We start from the raw sequence: 20,192 nt of genomic DNA on the forward strand, positions 1-20,192 counted from the left end.
ATTCCCACCTATGGGAATCCCTCAGAGCTGACCCTGACTTGCTGAGCTCAGTTTTGGGGTGAATTTGGGGAATTTTGATCCCAAATCCCTTCCCAGGATGGTTCTGATCCCACTGCTGATTTTTTTTTTTTCCTTTTTCAGAGGTTCATGCCACAGGGTTCAACTACCAGAACGAGGATGAGAAGGTCACTCTGTCCTTCCCCAGCACCCTGCAGAAAGGTGAGGGGGGATGGGATGGGAATTCCAACCCTGGAATTAATCCCTGGAATTCCAAACCTGGGATTCCAACTCTGGAATTAATCCCTGGGATTCCAAACCTGAAATTCCAACCCTGGAATTAATCCCTGGAATTCCAAACCTGAAATTCCAACCCTGGAATTAATCCCTGGAATTCCAAACCTGGGATTCCAACTCTGGAATTAATCCCTGGGATTCCAAACCTGGGATTCCAAATCTGGAATTAATCCCTGGAATTCCAAACCTGAAATTCCAACTCTGGAATTAATCCCTGGAATTCCAACCCTGGGATTTCAAACCTGAAATTCCAACTCTGAAATTAATCCCTGGGATTCCAAACCTGAAATTCCAACTCTGAAATTAATCCATGGGATTCCAAACCTGGGATTCCAACCCTGGAATTAATCCCTGGAATTCCAAACCTGGGATTCCTCCTCTGGAATTAATCCCCTAGAATTCCTCCCCTGGAATTTCTTTCCTGGAATTCCAATCTTGGAATTAATCCCCTGGAATTTTTTTCCCTGGAATTCGTCCCCTGAGATTCCTCCTTTGGAATTCCAACCCTGGAATTTCTTCCCTGGGATTCCTCCCCTGGAATTCATCCCCTGAGATTCCTCATTTGGAATTTCTTCCCTGGGATTACAACCCTGGAATTCCAAACCTGGAATTAATGCCCTGGAATTTCTTCCCTGGAATTAATCCCCTGGAGTTCCTCCCCTGGAATAAATCCCCTGGGATTCCAACCCTGGAATTCCTCCTCTGGAATTTCTTCCCTGGAATTCCAACCTTGGAATTAATCCCCTGGAATTTTTTTCCCTGGAATTCGTCCACTGAGATTCCTCCTTTGGAATTCCAACCCTGGGATTCCAACCCTGGAATTCGTTCCCTGGAATTCCAAGCCTGAGATTCCTCCCCTGGAATTAATTCCCTGGAATTTATCCCCTGGGATTCCTCCCCTGGAATTCCAAACCTGGGATTAATTCCCTGGAATTTCTTCCCTGGAATTCCAACCCTGGAATTAATCCCCTGGGATTCCTCCCCTGAAATAAATTCCCTGGAATTCCAACCCTGGACTTAATCCTCTGGAGTTTCTCCCCTGGGATTCCAACCCTGGAATTCCTCCTCTGGAATTTCTTCCCTGGAATTCCAACCTTGGAATTAATCCTCTGGTATTCCTCCCCTGGGATTCCTCCCCTGGAATTCCTCCCCTGGAATTTTCCCCCTGGAATTCCTCCTGTGGAATTCCAACCCTGGGATTCCTCCCCTGGAATTCCAACCTTGGGATTCCTACAGGGAACTTTGGAATTACCACAGGGAATTTTAGAATTACCGCAGAAAATTTTGGGATTCTCACAGGAAAGTTTGGAATTATCACAGGGAACTCTGGGATTAGCACAGGGAATCTTGGGATTAGCACAGGAAAGTTTGGAATTCCCACAGGGAATTTTGGAATTCCCACAGGAAACTTTGGAATTAATGCTGACCTAACTCAGGGCCTTAACCCAGAGTTCCACAAACTGTCTCCCAGGTGAGGACTGGGAGCTGCAACTTTGAAGGTTCAAAAACTGAAATTTAAAATTGAAACCCCCCAAAACTCCCGTGGGATATTCTGGGCTTTGTTTTGTCTGGGGGGGAACAGCCCCACCCCAATCAGTTGATTTCTGTGTCCCTGCCAGTCTGAGGGTTGTGCTTGCTCTGCAGGGACGGGGACGCTGAAGATCGACTTTGTGGGGGAGCTGAACGACAAAATGAAAGGGTTTTACCGCAGCAAGTACAGCACGGCCAGCGGGGACACGCGCTACGCCGCCGTCACCCAGTTCGAGGTGGGGCCCTTCCTTTCCTTTCCTTTCCTTTCCTTTCCTTTCCTTTCCTTTCCTTTCCTTTCCTTTCCTTTCCTTTCCTTTCCTTTCCTTTCCTTTCCTTTCCTTTCCTTTCCTTTCCTTTCCTTTCCTTTCCTTTCCTTTCCTTTCCTTTCCTTTCCTTTCCTTTCCTTTCCTTTCCTTTCCTTTCCTTTCCTTTCCTTCCCTTCCCTTCCCTTCCCTTCCCTTCCCTTCCCTTCCCTTCCCTTCCCTTCCCTTCCCTTCCCTTCCCTTCCCTTCCCTTCCCTTCCCTTCCCTTCCCTTCCCTTCCCTTCCCTTCCCTTCCCTTCCCTTCCCTTCCCTTCCCTTCCCTTCCCTTCCCTTCCCTTCCCTTCCCTTCCCTTCCCTTCCCTTCCCTTCCCTTCCCTTCCCTTCCCTTCCCTTCCCTTCCCTTCCCTTCCCTTCCCTTCCCTTCCCTTCCCTTCCCTTCCCTTCCCTTCCCTTCCCTTCCCTTCCCTTCCCTTCCCTTCCCTTCCCTTCCCTTCCCTTCCCTTCCCTTCCCTTCCCTTCCCTTCCCTTCCCTTCCCTTCCCTTCCCTTCCCTTCCCTTCCCTTCCCTTCCCCCTTTTTCTTTTCCTCTCTTTCCTTTCCTCTCTTTCCCTTCCCTTTTTTCATCTTTGTTTTTATTTTCACTTTAGGCTATTTTGCTTTTTCTTCTTTTTCTTTTCCCTTTTCTTGCTTCTTCCTTTGCTTTTGCTTTCTTCTTCTTTGAATTGTTCTTTCTTCTTCCTTTTTTTCCTTTTTTTCCTTTTCTTCTTTTTCTCCATCTTTTTCTTCTTCTCCTTCTTCTCTTTCTTCCCCTTCTTCCCTTTCTTCTCCTTTCTTTTTTTTGCTAGAAATAAACTGAATTTTGGTTTTTTCCCCCCATCATCTCCTGTGCTTGATTTGTTCAATTCTCTTTAATTCTCTTTTTTTAATTCTCCTTTTTCCAGGCTACTGATGCTCGCAGAGCTTTCCCTTGCTGGGATGAGCCTGCAATTAAAGCAACTTTTGATATTTCTTTGGTGGTTCCCAAAGACAGAGTAGCTTTGTCAAATATGGTAAGTTTTAAGTTTTAAATATTTTAATTCAAGTGGTGCTAATTGATAATTATAATTTGCCTTGATAACAGCTGGGAATATAACCTGCAATAAATGAAGATAGAAACAAAAAAATTGATTTGAGGAAACACAAAACCTGAGCAGGTTTAAACCTGGTAGTTTTAAAAAAATAAAATTATAATTAATTATATATTATTATTAGTTATAATTAATTTATGTGCTGCTTGATTAAGAGGGACAGGGAAAGTCCCTTGGTTCTTTTGTTGGGTTGGATTTTCGGTTTTGGTTTTGTTTTGTTTTTCTTTTTTTCCCCTTGTTTTTTTCTTGTTGTTTCCTTGCTTTTTGTGGGTTTCCCTTTTGGGTTTTTAGTGCTAAAATCCTGAATTTTCAGGGATTCTGGTAACAAATTATCTCAGCTTTCTCCTGAATTTTCAGAGATTGTGATAAGAAATATCTTTAGTTATTACACCTGACTTTCCTTTTCCCAAATCCCTTTAAAGATCTGCTTGACTCCAAATATTCCACAGCTTCTCAAAGTCTTTGGGCTGTAAAATAACAAGATTTAGGTAAAAAATCCAGGTTTTGGATCCCCAAACTGCTCTGGTCTGGCTTTGGGGCTGATTGGAAGTTATGATTTGAAATTGTGATTTGAAATTCTCCCAAAATTCTGATTGGAAGTTTTGACTTGAACTTCTCCCAAATTTCTAATTGGAAGTTTTGTCTCGAAATTGTGATTTGAAATTCTGATTGGAAGCTTTGACTTGAAATTGTGATTCGAAATTCTCCCAAAATTCTGATTGGAAGTTTTGATTTGAAATTGTGATTGGAAGTTTTGACTTGAAGCTCTCCAGAAATTCTGATTGGAGGTTTTGACTTGAAACTGTGATTTGAAATTCTCTCAAAATTCTGATTGGAAGTTTTGAATTTGAAGCTCTCTCAAAATTCTGCTTGGATGTTTTGATTTGAAATTCTGATTTGAAACTCTGATTAGAAGTTTTGAAGTTGGATTCAACAAGCCTTAAACTCCCAAACACTCCACATCTCCCAAAACTCTTTATGCTGCAAAAAGCCAACATTAGGGTAAAATATCCAATCTTTGGATCCCCAAACTGCTCTGGTCTGGCTTTGGGGCTTATTGGAAGTTTTGATTTGAGATTGTGATTTGAAATTCTCATTGGAAGCTTTGACTTGAAATTGTGATTTGGAGTTCTCTCAAAATTCTGATTGGAAGTTTTGACTTGAAGCTCTCCCAAAATTCTGACTGAAAGTTTTGACATGAAATTGTGATTTGAAATTCTCTCAAATTTCTGATTGGAAGTTTTGACTTGAAACTGTGATTTGAAATTCTCATTGGAAATTTTAACTTGAAATTGTGATTTGAAATTCTGAAATTCTGATTGGAAGTTTTGACTTAAAATTGTGATTTGAAATTCTCATTGGAAATTTTAAATTGAAATTGTGGTTTGAAATTCTGAAATTCTGATTGGAAGTTTTGAGTTGAGATTGTGATTTGAAATTCTCATTGGAAATTTTAACTTGAAATTGTGATTTGAAATTCTGAAATTCTGATTGGAAGTTTTGACTTAAAATTGTGATTTGAAATTCTCATTGGAAATTTTAAATTGAAATTGTGGTTTGAAATTCTGAAATTCTGATTGGAAGTTTTGACTTAAAATTGTGATTTGAAATTCTCATTGGAAATTTTAACTTGAAATTGTGATTTGAAATTCTGAAATTCTGATTGGAAGTTTTGACTTAAAATTGTGATTTGAAATTCTCATTGGAAATTTTAATTTGAAATTGTGGTTTGAAATTCTGAAATTCTGATTGGAAGTTTTGAGTTGAAATTGTGATTTGAAATTCTGAAATTCTGATTGGAAGTTTTAATTTGAAATTGTGATTTGAGGCTCTCCCAAAATTTTCATTGGAAGTTTTGACTTGAAATTGTGATTTGAGGCTCTCCCAAAATTCTCATTGAAAGTTTTGACTTGAAATTGTGATTTGAGGCTCTCCCAAAATTCTCATTGAAAGTTTTGCTGTCGGATTCAACAACCCCTAAACCCCCAAACACTCCACACCTCCCAAAACCCTTTGGCACCGCAAAACCCCAACATTCACCTAAAACCCCCCAACACCTGAACCCCCAAACCCATCTTTGGAGCCACCCAAGCCCAGCTCTCCCCCCAGAACGTGCTGGAGCGGCGGCCGTACCCCGACGACGAGAGCCTGGTGGAGGTGAAGTTCGCGCGCTCGCCCGTCATGTCCACGTACCTGGTGGCCTTCGTGGTGGGCGAGTACGACTTCGTGGAGGCGCGCTCGCAGGACGGCGTGCTGGTGCGCGTCTACACGCCCGTGGGCAAGGCCGAGCAGGGCAGGTTCGCCCTCGAGGTAAAGAGGAATTTCATTTAATTTCATTTAATTTAAATCTCTGGGTTTATTGAGGGTTGTATTCCTGGGTTTCGTGGTTTTATTCGTTGTTTTTTTTGGAATTTTTCGTCATTTTTGGGGGATTTTTTCATCATTTTTGGAGAATTTTTCATTGTTTTTTTGGAGAATTTTCATGGTGTTTTTGGGTTTTTTTCCCCTAATTTTTGGGGAATTTTTCATTGTTTTTTGGGGTTTTTTTTGTGTGTTTTTCTTGGTTTTTTTGGTGGGTTCTGGCTAAGCTGGTGCGCGTCTACACGCCCGTGGGCAAGGCCGAGCAGGGCAGGTTCGCCCTCGAGGTAAAGAGGAATTTAATTTAATTTCATTTAATTTAAATCTCTGAATTTATTGAGAGTCGTATTCCTGGGTTTCGGGGTTTTATTCGTCATTTTTTTTGGGATTTTTCGTCATTTTTTGTTGATTTTTTAGGGATTTTTTAGGGATTTTTCATGGTTTTTTTTGAGATTTTTCATGGTGTTTTTGGGGTTTTTTTTTGTGTGTTTTTCTTGGTTTTTTTGGTGGGTTCTGGCTAAGCTGGTGCGCGTCTACACGCCCGTGGGCAAGGCCGAGCAGGGCAGGTTCGCCCTCGAGGTAAAGAGGAATTTAATTTAATTTCATTTAATTTAAATCTCTGGGTTTATTGAGGGTCGTGTTCCTGGGTTTCGTGGTTTTATTCGTCGTTTTTTTTGGGATTTTTCGTCATTTTTTGTTGATTTTTTGTTGATTTTTTTGGGATTTTTCATTGGTTTTTTTGGAGAATTTTCATGGTGTTTTTGGGTTTTTTTCCCCTCATTTTTGGGGAATTTTTCATTGTTTTTTGGGGTTTTTTTTCTGTGTTGTTCTTGGTTTTTTTGGTGGGTTCTGGATAAGCTGGTGCGCGTCTACACGCCCGTGGGCAAGGCTGAGCAGGGCAGGTTCGCCCTCGAGGTACAGTTCATTTCATCTAAATTTCATTCAATTTAAATCTCTGAGTTTATTGAGGGTCGTATTCCTGGGTTTCGGGGTTTTATTCGTCATTTTTTTTGGAATTTTTCGTAATTTTTGGAAGAATTTTTGTTGATTTTTTTGGATTTTTCATTGTTTTTTTTGAGATTTTTCATGGTGTTTTTGAGGTTTTTCCCCCATTTTTGGGGAATTTTTCCTTGTTTTTTGGGTTTGTTTTTTTTTTTTGGTTTTTTCCATGGTTTTTTTCATGGATATTGGCTGTGCTGGTGCGCGTCTACACGCCCGTGGGCAAGGCCGAGCAGGGCAGGTTCGCCCTCGAAATACAGTTCATTTCATCTAAACTTCATTCAATTTAAATCTCTGGGCTTATTCAGGGTCGTATTCCTGGGTTTCGTGGTTTTATTCGTCGTTTTTTTTGGGATTTTTCGTTGATTTTTTGGGATTTTTCATTGGGTTTTTTGGAGAATTTTCATGGTGTTTTTGGGTTTTTTTCCCCTCATTTTTGGGGAATTTTTCATTGTTTTTTGGGGTTTTTTTTGTGTGTTGTTCTTGGTTTTTTTGGTGGGTTCTGGATAAGCTGGTGCGCGTCTACACGCCCGTGGGCAAGGCCGAGCAGGGCAGGTTCGCCCTCGAGGTAAAGAGGAATTTAATTTAAATTCATTTAATTTAATTTAGATCTCTGGGTTTATTGAGGGTCGTATTCCTGGGTTTCGGGATCTTTTAGTTGTTTTTTTTTTTATTTTTCATCATTTTTTGTTGATTTTTTGTTGATTTTTTGTTGATTATTTTTTGTTGATTTTTTGTTGATTTTTTGTTGATTTTTTAGGGATTTTTCATTGTTTTTTTGGAGATTTTTCATGGTGTTTTTGGGTTTTTTTCCCCTCATTTTTGGGGAATTTTTCATTGTTTTTTGGGGTTTTTTTTGTGTGTTGTTCTTGGTTCTTTTGGTGGGTTCTGGATAAGCTGGTGCACGTCTACACGCCCGTGGGCAAGGCCGAGCAGGGCAGGTTCGCCCTCGAGGTAAAGAGGAATTTAATTTAATTTCATTTCATTTAAATCTCTGAATTTATTGAGAGTCGTATTCCTGGGTTTCGGGGTTTTATTCGTCATTTTTTTTGGGATTTTTCGTCATTTTTTGTTGATTTTTTAGGGATTTTTTAGGGATTTTTCATGGTTTTTTTGAGATTTTTCATGGTGTTTTTGAGGTTTTTCCTCCATTTTTGAGGATTTTTTCCTTGTTCTTTGGTGGTTTTTTTGTGTGTTTTTCTTGGTTTTTTGGTGGGTTCTGGATAAGCTGGTGCGCGTCTACACGCCCGTGGGCAAGGCCGAGCAGGGCAGGTTCGCCCTCGAGGTAAAGAGGAATTTAATTTAATTTCATTTAATTTAATTTAGATCTCTGGGTTTATTGAGGGTCGTATTCCTGGGTTTCGGGGTCTTTTAGTTGTTTTTTTTTTTATTTTTCATCATTTTTTGTTGATTTTTTAGGGATTTTTTAGGGATTTTTTAGGGATTTTTTAGGGATTTTTCATTGTTTTTTTGGAGATTTTTCATTGTGTTTTTGGGGTTTTTTCCTCCATTTTTGAGGATTTTTTCCTTGTTTTTTGGGGATTTTTTTGTGTGTTTTTCTTGGTTTTTTTGGTGGGTTCTGGCTAAGCTGGTGCGCGTCTACACGCCCGTGGGCAAGGCCGAGCAGGGCAGGTTCGCCCTCGAGGTAAAGAGGAATTTAATTTAATTTCATTTCATTTAAATCTCTGAATTTATTGAGAGTCGTATTCCTGGGTTTCGGGGTTTTATTCGTCATTTTTTTTGGGATTTTTCGTCATTTTTTGTTGATTTTTTAGGGATTTTTTAGGGATTTTTCATGGTTTTTTTTGAGATTTTTCATGGTGTTTTTGAGGTTTTTCCTCCATTTTTGAGGATTTTTTCCTTGTTCTTTGGTGGTTTTTTTGTGTGTTTTTCTTGGTTTTTTGGTGGGTTCTGGCTAAGCTGGTGCGCGTCTACACGCCCGTGGGCAAGGCCGAGCAGGGCAGGTTCGCCCTCGAGGTAAAGAGGAATTTAATTTAATTTCATTTAATTTAATTTAGATCTCTGGGTTTATTGAGGGTCGTATTCCTGGGTTTCGGGGTCTTTTAGTTGTTTTTTTTTTATTTTTCATCATTTTTTGTTGATTTTTTAGGGATTTTTTAGGGATTTTTTAGGGATTTTTTAGGGATTTTTCATTGTTTTTTTGGAGATTTTTTCATTGTGTTTTTGGGGTTTTTTCCTCCATTTTTGAGGATTTTTTCCTTGTTTTTTGGGGATTTTTTTTGTGTGTTTTTCTTGGTTTTTTTGGTGGGTTCTGGCTAAGCTGGTGCGCGTCTACACGCCCGTGGGCAAGGCCGAGCAGGGCAGGTTCGCCCTCGAGGTAAAGAGGAATTTAATTTAATTTCATTTAATTTAAATCTCTGAATTTATTGAGAGTCGTGTTCCTGGGTTTCGGGGTTTTATTCGTCGTTTTTTTCGGGATTTTTCGTCATTTTTGGGAGATTTTTTGTTGATTTTTTTGGGATTTTTCATTGGTTTTATGGAGAATTTTCATGGTGTTTTTAGGGTTTTTTCCTCCATTTTTGAGAAATTTTTCCTTGTTTTTTGGGGTTTTTTTTGTGTGTTGTTCTTGGTTTTTTTGGTGGGTTCTGGATAAGCTGGTGCGCGTCTACACGCCCGTGGGCAAGGCCGAGCAGGGCAGGTTCGCCCTCGAGGTAAAGAGGAATTTAATTTAATTTCATTTAATTTAAATCTCTGAGTTTATTGAGGGTCGTATTCCTGGGTTTTGGGGGTTTTTTCATAATTTTTTATGGATTTTTCGTCATTTTGGGGGAATTTTTTCATCATTTTTGGAGAAGTTTTCAGTGGGTTTTTTTGAGGTTTTTTCATTGATTTTTTGGGGTTTTTTTTCCCTCATTTTTGGGGGATTTTTCTTTCATTTCTTGGGGATTTTTGGTGGTTTATTTGGTTTTTTTTTCGTTGTTTCTTGGTGGGTTGTGAATGTGCTGGTGCGTGTCTACACGCCCGTGGGCAAGGCCGAGCAGGGCAGGTTCGCCCTCGAGGTAAAGAGGAATTTAATTTAATTCAATTTAATTTAATTTAATTTAATTTAAATCTCTGGGTTTATTGAGGGTTATATTCCTGGGTTTCGTGGTTTTTTCATCTTTTTTTTTTTTGATTTTTCGTCTTTATTTTTTTTTGATTTTTCATCATTTTTGGGAGATTTTTTGTTGATTTTTTTGGGATTTTTCGTTGGTTTTTTTAGAGAATTTTCATAGTGTTTTTGGGGTTTTATTCCTCATTTTTTGAGGAATTTTTCATTGTTTTTTGGGGATTTTTTGTGGGGTTTTTTTTGTTTTTTTTTTTCTTGGTTTTTGGGAGGGTTGTGAATGTGCTGGTGGGCGTCTACATGCCCATGGGCAAGGCCAAGCAGGGCAGGTTCACCCTCGAGGTACATTTCATTTCATCTAAATTTCATTTAATTTCACTTAATTTAATTTATCTGTGTTTTTTGTGAGTTGTATTCCTGGGTTTTGGGATTTTTTTTCGTCATTTTTTATGGATTCTTCGTCATTTTGAGGGATTTTTTTCATCATTTTTGGAGAATTTTTCAGTGTTTTTTTTTGAGATTTTTTTCATCAATTTTTTGGGGTTTTTTCCCTCATTTTTGAGGAATTTTTCATTGTTTTTTGGGGATTTTTTGGAGGTTTTTTTTGTTTTTTTTCTTGGTTTTTTGGTGGGTTGTGAATGTGCTGGTGCACATCTACACGCCCGTGGGCAAGGCCGAGCAGGGCAGGTTCGCCCTCGAGGTACAATTAATTTAATTTATTTTAATTTAATTTAGTTTCATTTCATTTCATTCAGTTTAATTTATCTGGGTTGTATTCCTGGGTTTTGGGAATTTTTAGTTTCTTTTTTGGGATTTTTTTCATCAAATTTTGGGGCAATTTCGTTGTTTTTTCAGAGATTTTTTTGTGCATTTTTTGGATTTTTTCCTTGGTTTTTTGTGGGTTGTATTCCTGGTTTTTAGAGGGTTTTTTTTTCATTTTTTGGGGATTTTTCATGGTGGTTTTGGGGTTTTTGTCCTCATTTTTGGGGGATTTTTCATGGTTTTTTATGGGCTGGTGTGCACCTACATGACCATGGGCAAGGCAGAGCAGGGCAAGTTTGCCCTCGAGGTACAATTAATTTAATTTAATTTGATATAATTTAATTTAGTTTTATTTATCTGGGTTTTTTTTGTGTTGTATTCCTGAGTTTTGGGTATTTTAGTCTTCTTTTTTTATTAATTTTTTGTCATTTTTTGCAGATTTTTCTGGTTTTTTTGGGGATTATTCATTGTTTTTTCAGAGATTTTTCATGGTGTTTTTGGGGTTTCTTCCCTCATTTTTTGGGAATTTTTCCTTGTTTTTTGGGGGATTTTTAGTTGTTTTTTTTGGGATCTTTTTTTTTTTTCATGGTTTTCTAAATTTAAATAAATTTAACTTAATTTAATTTATCTGTGTTTTTTGTGAGTTGTAGTCCTGGGTTTTTGGCTTTTTTTTGTAATTTTTAATGGATTTTTTGTCATTTTTGGGGGATTTTTCATCATTTTTGGAGAATTTTTCATTGTTTTTTTGGAGATTTTTCATGGTGTTTTTGGGGTTTCTTTCCTCATTTTTGGGGGATTTTTCATTGTTTTTTGGAGATTTTTCTTGGGTTTTTCATGTGGTTTTTCTTGGTATTTTGTGGGTTATATTCCTGTTTTTTGGGGTTTTTTTTCCCTTGATATTTCGAGGATCTTTCATGGGTTTTTTCTTGTTTTTTCATGTGTGGGCAAGGCCAAGCAGGGCAAGTTTGTCCTCAAGGCACATTTAATTTAATTTAATTTTATTTTATTTATATTTTATTTATTTTATTTTATTTTATTTATTTTATTTTATTTTATTTTATTTTATTTTATTTTATTTTATTTATTTTATTTCATTTTATTTCATTTTATCTAGTCTCTGGGTTTACTGAGGGTTCGGGGGGGTTTTTGTCATTTTTTGGGGATTTTTCTTGGGGTTTTTTGATTTTTTTTTTCCTTGTTTTTGTGGGCTGTATTCCTGGTTTTTGGAGATTTTTTCCCTTGTTTTTCAGGGATGTTTCATTGTTTTTTTTTTTTTTTTTTTTTTTTTTTTCTTGGATTATTGTTGGTTGTATTCCTGGGTTTTCAGATTTTTTTCATCATTTTATGAGGATTTTTCATGGTGGTTTTGGTGGTTTTATTCCTCATTTTTTTGGTTTTTTTTTTTTGTTGTTGTTCTTTGGGGAATTTTTCATTTCAATTTTTGGGGAATTTTTCCCAATAATTTCCAAATATTTTCCCAAAAAATTTCTAAATATTTTCCCAATATTTTCTCATTAATTTCCCAATATTTTCTCAGTATTTTCCCAATATTTTCCCAATATTTTCCCAATAATTTCTCAATATTTTCCCAATAATTCCCCAATATTTTCCCAATAATTTCTCAATAAATTCCCAATAATTCCCCAATATTTTCCCAGTTTAACAGAACATTTCTCCTCTCTTTTCTTCCAGGTTGCTGCTAAAACTCTGCCTTTTTATAAGGACTACTTCAATGTTCCTTACCCTCTTCCTAAAATTGATCTCATAGCTATTGCAGACTTTGCTGCTGGTAAAGTAACTTGCTTTATTGCTGGAATTGTTCTTTTATTTGAATTTTTTTATTATAAAAATAATAATAATAATAATAAAAAAAACACCTTTAGGAAGAGGAGTGGATCAATATCAATAAACCTCTGTATTTATTTTATAAAGGTGCCATGGAGAACTGGGGCCTTGTTACTTATAGGTAAATAAAAATACTTTCCCCCTCTTTGTTCACTAATTCTTGGAGTTAATTGGATTCTAATTACTGGGTGTCATCCCAAATCAGACAGAACCAATATTTTGAATTTTTATTTCATTTTTTTTGGCTGATTTTGATGGTGTTGGTGCAGCTCAGGAAGGCAAAAATCAGTCACTGGCTGAGGGTTTTAATTGATAAAACTTTCTTGGCCCCTTTTTTTCCTCCCCATAAAATTTCATAAAATTTGGGGGAGTTTTTTTTATTTTGTGGGTGAATTTGGCAGTAACAGCATGGAGATGGGAAAATCAAAAATACAAAAATTTTAACTCACCTTCCTTTGCAGTTTGATTTTTTTTTTTCCTTCTTCTGATCAAGCTTTTGCATTTTTGCTTGACATTATTTCAGTAAAAAATTCTTAGTTTGGGTCATAAATTCTTAATTCCAATCAGAATTTCCTGTTTTCAGTCCTAATTTCCCAATTTCAACCATTTCTATTGGTCAGGAGGATTTCCCTGAATTTGGAACAACTTTGGACTTGAAATCCTGAAATAATTTGGGATTTCTTCTGCTCAGCTTTGAACTGAGCCTTAAAAAAACCAAAACTAATTCAGGTTTCAAATTTTTCCCTTTCTATTGCAATTCTGATGAAATTTGATATTTTATTCCTTGTGAGGAAAAAAATAATATATATTTCTCCAGAATGAGGAGAATTTTTGGGATGGAGCTGGGAATTTTTGCCCCTTTGTGCTGGGTTTGATCTGATCATTTTTGGGAGGTTTTTCCTTGGAATTGCAAATTTCCAGAAGTTTCTGAGCAGGGCTGGGAGGTGCCAAAGTGGAGAGAAATTGTTGTTGTTGACACCTCTCTGAAGAGCCAGAATTCCTTGGGAATTTTGGGAGGGTGAGATCTGTGCCCACCCAGAGCACAGAGCTTCCAAAAATCACCAGGGGAGTCATTTTTTATTTATTTGATAAATAAAAAAATATTTTTTTCTTTTTCTTCCTTGTTTTTTTCCCCCTATTTCTTGCATGCCATAAAATAATTCCTGCTCCAGAACATTCCAGCAGCTGTTGGACTCACATGAGAATTCCATGGCTGAGCTGAAACAGATTTTGGGGATTTTTAAATTTTTTTATGGGGTTTTTTCCACACTTTTTACCTTCTTTAGGTAATTTCACCTCCTTTGGGTGTTGATTTTGATTTTTCTGGGGTTGTTCTCACCTTGCTGAGTTGGTTTTTTATTTTTTTTTTTTTCTCTCCTCCACAGGGAGACTGCTTTGCTCATCGACCCCAAAAATTCCTGTTCCTCTTCTCGCCAGTGGGTGGCGCTGGTGGTGGGACACGAGCTGGCACACCAGTGGTTCGGGAACCTCGTCACCATGGTACCAAAATCTGCTTTTTTTTATTTAAATCTGCTTCTTATCCTGCCCAAAATCTGTGTTTGGGTGTCCTTACACAGAGCAAACTGTGGTAAAATAATTAATTTAATGTTTAAGTGGTGATTTATGGTACCTGAACCCCAAAAATCCCATTTTTTATTTAAATCTGCTTCTTATCCTGCCCAAAATCTGTGTTTGGGTGTCCCTGCACAGAGCAAACTGTGGTAAAATAATTAATTTAATGTTTAAGTGGTGATTTATGGTACCTGAACCACAAAAATCCCATTTTTTATTTAAATCTGCTTCTTATCCTGCCCAAAATCTGTGTTTTGGTGTCCTTACACAGAGCAAACTGTGGTACAATAATTAATTTTGTATTTAAATGGTGGTTTATGGTACCTGAACCCCAAAAATCCCATTTTTTATTTAAATCTGCTTCTTATCCTGCTCAAAATTTGTGTTTGGGTGTCCTTATACAGAGCAAACTGTGGTAAAATAATTAATTTAATGTTTAAGTGGTGATTTATGGTACCTGAACCCCAAAAATCCCATTTTTTATTTAAATCTGCTTCTTATCCTGCCCAAAATCTGTGTTTGGGTGTCCTTACACAGAGCAGACTGTGGTACAATAATTAATTTTGTATTTAAATGGTGTTTTATGGTACCTGAACCCCAAAAATCCCATTTTTTATTTAAATCTGCTTCTTATCCTGCCCAAAATTTGAGTTTGGGTGTCCTTACACAGAGCAAACTGTGGTACAATAATTAATTTTTTATTTAAATGGGATTTATGGTACCTGAACCCCAAAAATCCCATTTTTTATTTAAATCTGCTTCTTATCCTGCTCAAAATCTGTGTTTGGGTGTCCCTGCACAGAGCAAACTGTGGTACAATAATTAATTTAATGTTTAAGTGGTGATTTATGGTACCTGAACCCTTCAAAATTCAATTTTTTATTTAAATCTGCTTCTTATCCTGCCCAAAATCTGTGTTTGGGTGTCCTTACACAGAGCAGGCTGTGGTAAAATAATTAATTTAATATTTAAATGAACACCCAAAAATCCCTTTTTTAATTTTAATGTGATCCCTATCCTGCCAATAATCTGTGTTTGGGTGTCCTTACACAGAGCAAACTGTGGTACAATAATTAATTTTGTATTTAAATGGTGGTTTATGGTACTCAAAATCCCATTTTTTATTTAAATCTGTTTCCTATTCTGACCAAAATCTGTGTTCTGATCTGCCCCAAACCAAGCATTCAACTGGAGAAAAATAGAATTAGATATATATAAAAATATATATATATATATTATTATATAATTATATTTTAATAATTCTGATAAATATTATTCTGATCTGCCCCAAACCAAGCATTAAACTGGAGAAAAATAGAGTTATATATATATATATATATATATATATATATATATAAAATATAGATATATATTATTATATAATTATATTGTTATAATTCTGATAAATATCATTCTGACCTGCCCCAAACCAAGCATCAAACTGGAGAAAAATAGAATTAGTCATGTATATATATAATGTATATATATATATGTATTATGATATAATTCTATTTTCATAATTCTAATAAATGTCATTCTGATCTGCCCCAAACCAAGCATTAACCTGTGCCTCTCCCTGGTTATTCCCCTTTATTCCTGTTTATATTATATGATTATATTGGTATAATTCTATTAAGTATCATTCTGATCTGCCCCAAACCAAGCATTAAACCAGAAAAAAATAGAATTATATATATATATATAAAAATTATATATATATATAATATAAAATTATATTTTAATAATTCTGATAAATATCATTCTGGTCTGCCCCAAACCAAGCATCAAACTGGAGAAAAATTGAATTAGATATATATATCTATCTATCTATATATATATATAGATAGACAGATATAGATATAGATATATGTAATATATATTATTGTATAATTATGTTTTAATAATTCTAACAAATATAATTCTGATCTACCCCAAACCAAGAATCCAACTGGAGAAAAATAGAATTACATATATATATATATATAAACGTATATAAAAATATATGTAATATATAATTATATTTTAATAATTCTGATAAATATCATTCTGGTCTGCCCCAAACCAAGCATTAAACTGGAGAAAAATAGAATTAAATATATATATATTTATATATATATATATATGTGTGTGTGTGTATATATATATGTATATATATGTGTGTATATATATATGTATGTATGTATATATATGCATATATATACTTATTTATTTATTATTATATAATTATATTTTAATGATTCTAACAAATATCATTCTGATCTCTCCCAAACCAAGCATTAAGCTGGAGAAAAATAGAATTGAATATATATATATATATATATATATATATATATATATATAATTATTATTATTATTATTATATAATTATATTTTAATGATTCTAACAGATACCATTCTGATCTCTCCCAAACCAAGCATTAATCTTTTCCTCTCCCTGGCTCTCCCTTTATCCCTGTTCCCCCAGGAGTGGTGGACACACCTGTGGCTGAACGAGGGCTTTGCCTCGTGGATCGAGTACCTGTGCGTGGATCACTGCTTCCCCGAGTACGACATCTGGACCCAGTTCGTGTCTGCTGACTACACCCGGGCCCAGGAGCTCGATGCCTTAGACAACAGCCACCCCATCGAGGTCACAACCCTTTTTTTTTTTTTTTTTTTTCTCAGTTTTTGGTTTTTTTCCCATTTTTTCCTGGAATTAAAAAGGGAATTTCGCCCTCGTCGCTGAGCGAAGCGGCATCCGGAGTTGTGGAAACTCAGGGAGCTCTGCTCTCACTGAGGGGTTCTGCCCCCAAAAAACTCCCTTGGAATTCCAAAAGATCTAATTCCTAGAGATCAAATTCCTAGAGATCTAATTCCTTGGGATTTCTAATTCCTCAGATTCTATTGTTTTAAGGAAATATTTGGTAGAATAAATTTTGGGAAATGACCTTGCCATGAGCAAAGCGGAATCCGGAGTTGTGGAGAACTCTGTTCTCACTGAGGGGTTCTGCCCCCAGAAAACTCTCTTAGAATTCCAAAAGATCTAATTCCTAGAGATCTAATTCTTAGAGATTTCTTTCCTTGGGATTCTAAAGTTTTAAGGAAATATTTGGTGGAATAAATTTTGGGAAATGACCTTGTCATGAGCGAAGCAGAATCCGGAGCTGTGTCTGCGCTCTGGGGGCTCTGCTCCCCAAAAAACTCCTTGAGAATTCCTTAAGATCTAATTCCTAAAGATTTAATTCCTTGAGATTCTAATTCCTCAGGATTCTAATTTTTAGAGATTCTAATGTTCTAAAGAATGTTTGGTGAAAGAAATTTTGGGAACTGACCTTGTCATGAGCAAAGCGGAATCCAGAGCTGTAGCTGTGCTCTGGGAGTTCTGCCCCCCTAAAATGGAATGCCTAAAAATCTAATTCCTAGAAATCTAATTCCTTGGGATTCTAATTCCTGGGATTATAATTTTTAGGGATTCTAATATTTTAAGGAAATATTTGGTGGAATAAATTTTGGGAAATGACCTTGTCATGAGCGAAGCGGAATTTGGAGCTGCTGCTGCACTCTGGAGGTTCTGACTCCAAAAAACTCCCTTGGAATTCCTAAAGATCAAATTCCTAGAGATTTAATTCCTTGGGAATTTAATTCCTTGGGATTCTAATTCCTTGGGATTCTAATGTTTTAAGGAAATTTTTGGTGGAATAAATTTTGGAAAATGATCGTGCCATGAGCAAAATTGAATCCAGAGTTGTGGAGAACTCTGTTCTCACTGAGGGGTTCTGCCCCCAAAAAACTCCCTTGGAATTCCAAAATATCTAATTCCTAGAGATCTAATTCCTAGGATTCTAATTCCTCTAATGTTTTAAGGAATATTTGGTGGAATAAATTTTCCTCTTCAGCTTTTCAACTCTGAAAATGACATTTACCCTTTCAGATTTTCACCCCTAAAACTGATTTTCCCTCAGATATTTCACTTTAAAACTGATTTTCTCTTGGATTTTCACCTTTAAAACTGATTTTCCTTCAGATTTTCACCCCTAAAACTGACATTTTCCTCTTCAGCTTTTCAACTCTGGAAGTAACATTTTCCCTCAGATTTTCATCTTTAAAATTGATTTTCCTGCAGATTTTCAACTCCAAAACTGACATTTTCTCTGAGGTTTTCACCTCTAATATTGTTTTTCCTCATATTTTCCCCTTTAAAAATGATTTTCCATTAAATCAGTTTTAGAGGTGAAAATCTTTCTTCAGATTTTCACCTCTAAAACTGAAATTATCCCTCAGATTTTCACATCTAAAAGTGATTTTCCTTCAGAGTTTCACATCTAAACCTGACATTTCCCCCTTCAGATTTTCACATTTAAAACTGATTTTCCCTCAATTATTTCACTTTGAAACTGATTTTCCCTCAGATTTTCACCCCTATAAGTGACATTTACCCTCTGATTTTCACCTCTAAAATTGATTTTCCTTCAGATTTTCAACTCCAAAATTGACATTTTCCCCTTCAGCTTTTCAACTCTCACAGTGACATTTTCCCTCAGATTTTCACCTTTAAAACTGATTTTCCCTCAAATATTTCACCTTAAAACTGATTTTCCCTTAGAGTTTCACCCCAAAAAGTGACATTTTCCCTGAGGTTTTCACCTCTAATATTGTTTTTCCTCAGATTTTCCTCTTTAAAATTGATTTTCCCTTACTGACATTATCCCTCAGATTTTCACATCTAAAAGTGATTTTCCTTCAGAGTTTCACATCTAAACCTGACATTTCCCCCTTCAGATTTTCACCTTTAAAACTGATTTTCCTTTAGATTTTCACCCCTATAACTGACATTTTCCCTCTGATTTTCACCTCTAAAATTGATTTTTCTTCAGATTTTCACCTCTCAAACTGACATTATCCCTCAGATTTCACCTCTAAAACTCTGCCACGACCAAAATCTGATTTTTGGCAGCCCAACCCCTTCTCACTGGGGATTTTTTTGCCTCCACAGGTCAGTGTGGGTCATCCCTCTGAGGTGGATGAAATTTTTGATGCCATTTCCTACAGCAAGGGAGCCTCTGTCATCAGGATGCTGCACGACTACATTGGGGATGAGGTAAAGATTTTCAGATTTTTAGCAATTTTTTAACACCTAAAATTACTCAGGTGTAGATTTTCAGGCCTTTTTTTTTTTTTTTTACATTTACAATAATTTTTTTTTTTAATTATTGGAGTTTTAAACAAAAATGAAGTTGTTGCGTGTTGTGAAAATTTTTCTCCTTCGAGCTCTGCTTGAATTTATTTAGGAAAAATGAGATAATGAGAAATACAGAAGGATTTAATTAAATGATTTTAAAGATTTCTTAAAGATTGCTGAGGATAAAAACAAACAGAAAAAAAAATAAAAATCCTCTGACCTCTCCACTTGTGTATTCTCAGGATTTTCGGAAAGGAATGAACCTGTACCTGACCAAGTTCCAGCAGAGAAATGCTGCCACAGGTAACTGGGAAAAAACTCATTTTTTGCACTCAAAACTTTTGTTTTTCCACCTGAAATAATTGAAATTTCAGAGAATTCCTGTTTTTTTCCCAGTTTTATGCCTTGCACAGGCAGGATTCAGCATCCCTGAGGATTTTCTGTCCTTGGAGTTTGATTTCCAAGGGTTGAGTGCTATAAAATACAAATATTCTTTTGCAATATTGATCCTGTGATTAAACAGATCTGATCTTTTTGCTTTTAAATCTTTTATTTTGATGTGTCAGGCAGAAATGTGGAAGTGAGGAAATCAAAACTCACTCAGCCAAATCAAATCCATGGTGTTTGCTCAGCGATTTTTCACATAATACATTTTAAAAAACCTAAAAAAAATGTTGTTCTCTTTGAATATTTAATGTTAATTTTTATATCACAATGTGTATTGATTGGGGTTTTTTGGCAATAAAGAAGCTGAGATGGTTTAAACTATTTTCTTTTTTTTTTTTTTTTTTTATTTTTGCCTGTCACCTGTTAAATCTCAATAAAACACAAAACAACCCAACTTTCCCTATCCTATCATAATTCATTATTATTCATTATAATTTATTATCCTGTCCTGATCCAGATCCCTTTTTTTTTTCCTGCAGAGGATCTCTGGGAAAGCCTGGAAAAAGCCAGTGGCAAACCCATTGCTGCTGTGATGAACACATGGACCAAACAAATGGGATTTCCACTCATTTATGTGGAGGCTGAGCAGGTAAAAATGGAATTGTGAATTAATTTCAGATCAAAATTGACAATATTCCTCAATTTTGATCATTCCCTTGGATTAGGGATGGTAAAAATGAAATTGTGCTCTAATTTCAGATCAAAATTAATAATATTCCCTGATTTTGATCATTCCATTAGATCAGGAGTGGTAGAAGTGGAATTGTGGTT

General features: G+C 36.0%; 1 protein-coding gene across 1 annotated transcript in view; it reads left to right on the forward strand.

Moving 5' to 3' along the window:
• The window catches only part of NPEPPS (aminopeptidase puromycin sensitive), a 50,829-nt gene that overhangs the window by 15,676 nt on the left and 14,961 nt on the right, over positions 1–20,192 (forward strand). The window contains exons 3-13 of the mRNA XM_056512235.1: positions 142–219; positions 1,939–2,060; positions 3,028–3,135; positions 5,323–5,523; positions 12,092–12,188; positions 12,332–12,365; positions 13,630–13,744; positions 16,281–16,445; positions 18,789–18,893; positions 19,217–19,277; positions 19,901–20,010. Of these exons, the coding sequence (XP_056368210.1) occupies positions 142–219; positions 1,939–2,060; positions 3,028–3,135; positions 5,323–5,523; positions 12,092–12,188; positions 12,332–12,365; positions 13,630–13,744; positions 16,281–16,445; positions 18,789–18,893; positions 19,217–19,277; positions 19,901–20,010 (1,196 nt within the window). The remainder of the gene's footprint in view (positions 1–141; positions 220–1,938; positions 2,061–3,027; positions 3,136–5,322; positions 5,524–12,091; positions 12,189–12,331; positions 12,366–13,629; positions 13,745–16,280; positions 16,446–18,788; positions 18,894–19,216; positions 19,278–19,900; positions 20,011–20,192) is intronic.

The sequence above is a fragment of the Oenanthe melanoleuca genome, chromosome 27 (assembly GCF_029582105.1).
Source record: "Oenanthe melanoleuca isolate GR-GAL-2019-014 chromosome 27, OMel1.0, whole genome shotgun sequence".
Taxonomy (NCBI): Eukaryota; Metazoa; Chordata; class Aves; order Passeriformes; family Muscicapidae; genus Oenanthe; species Oenanthe melanoleuca.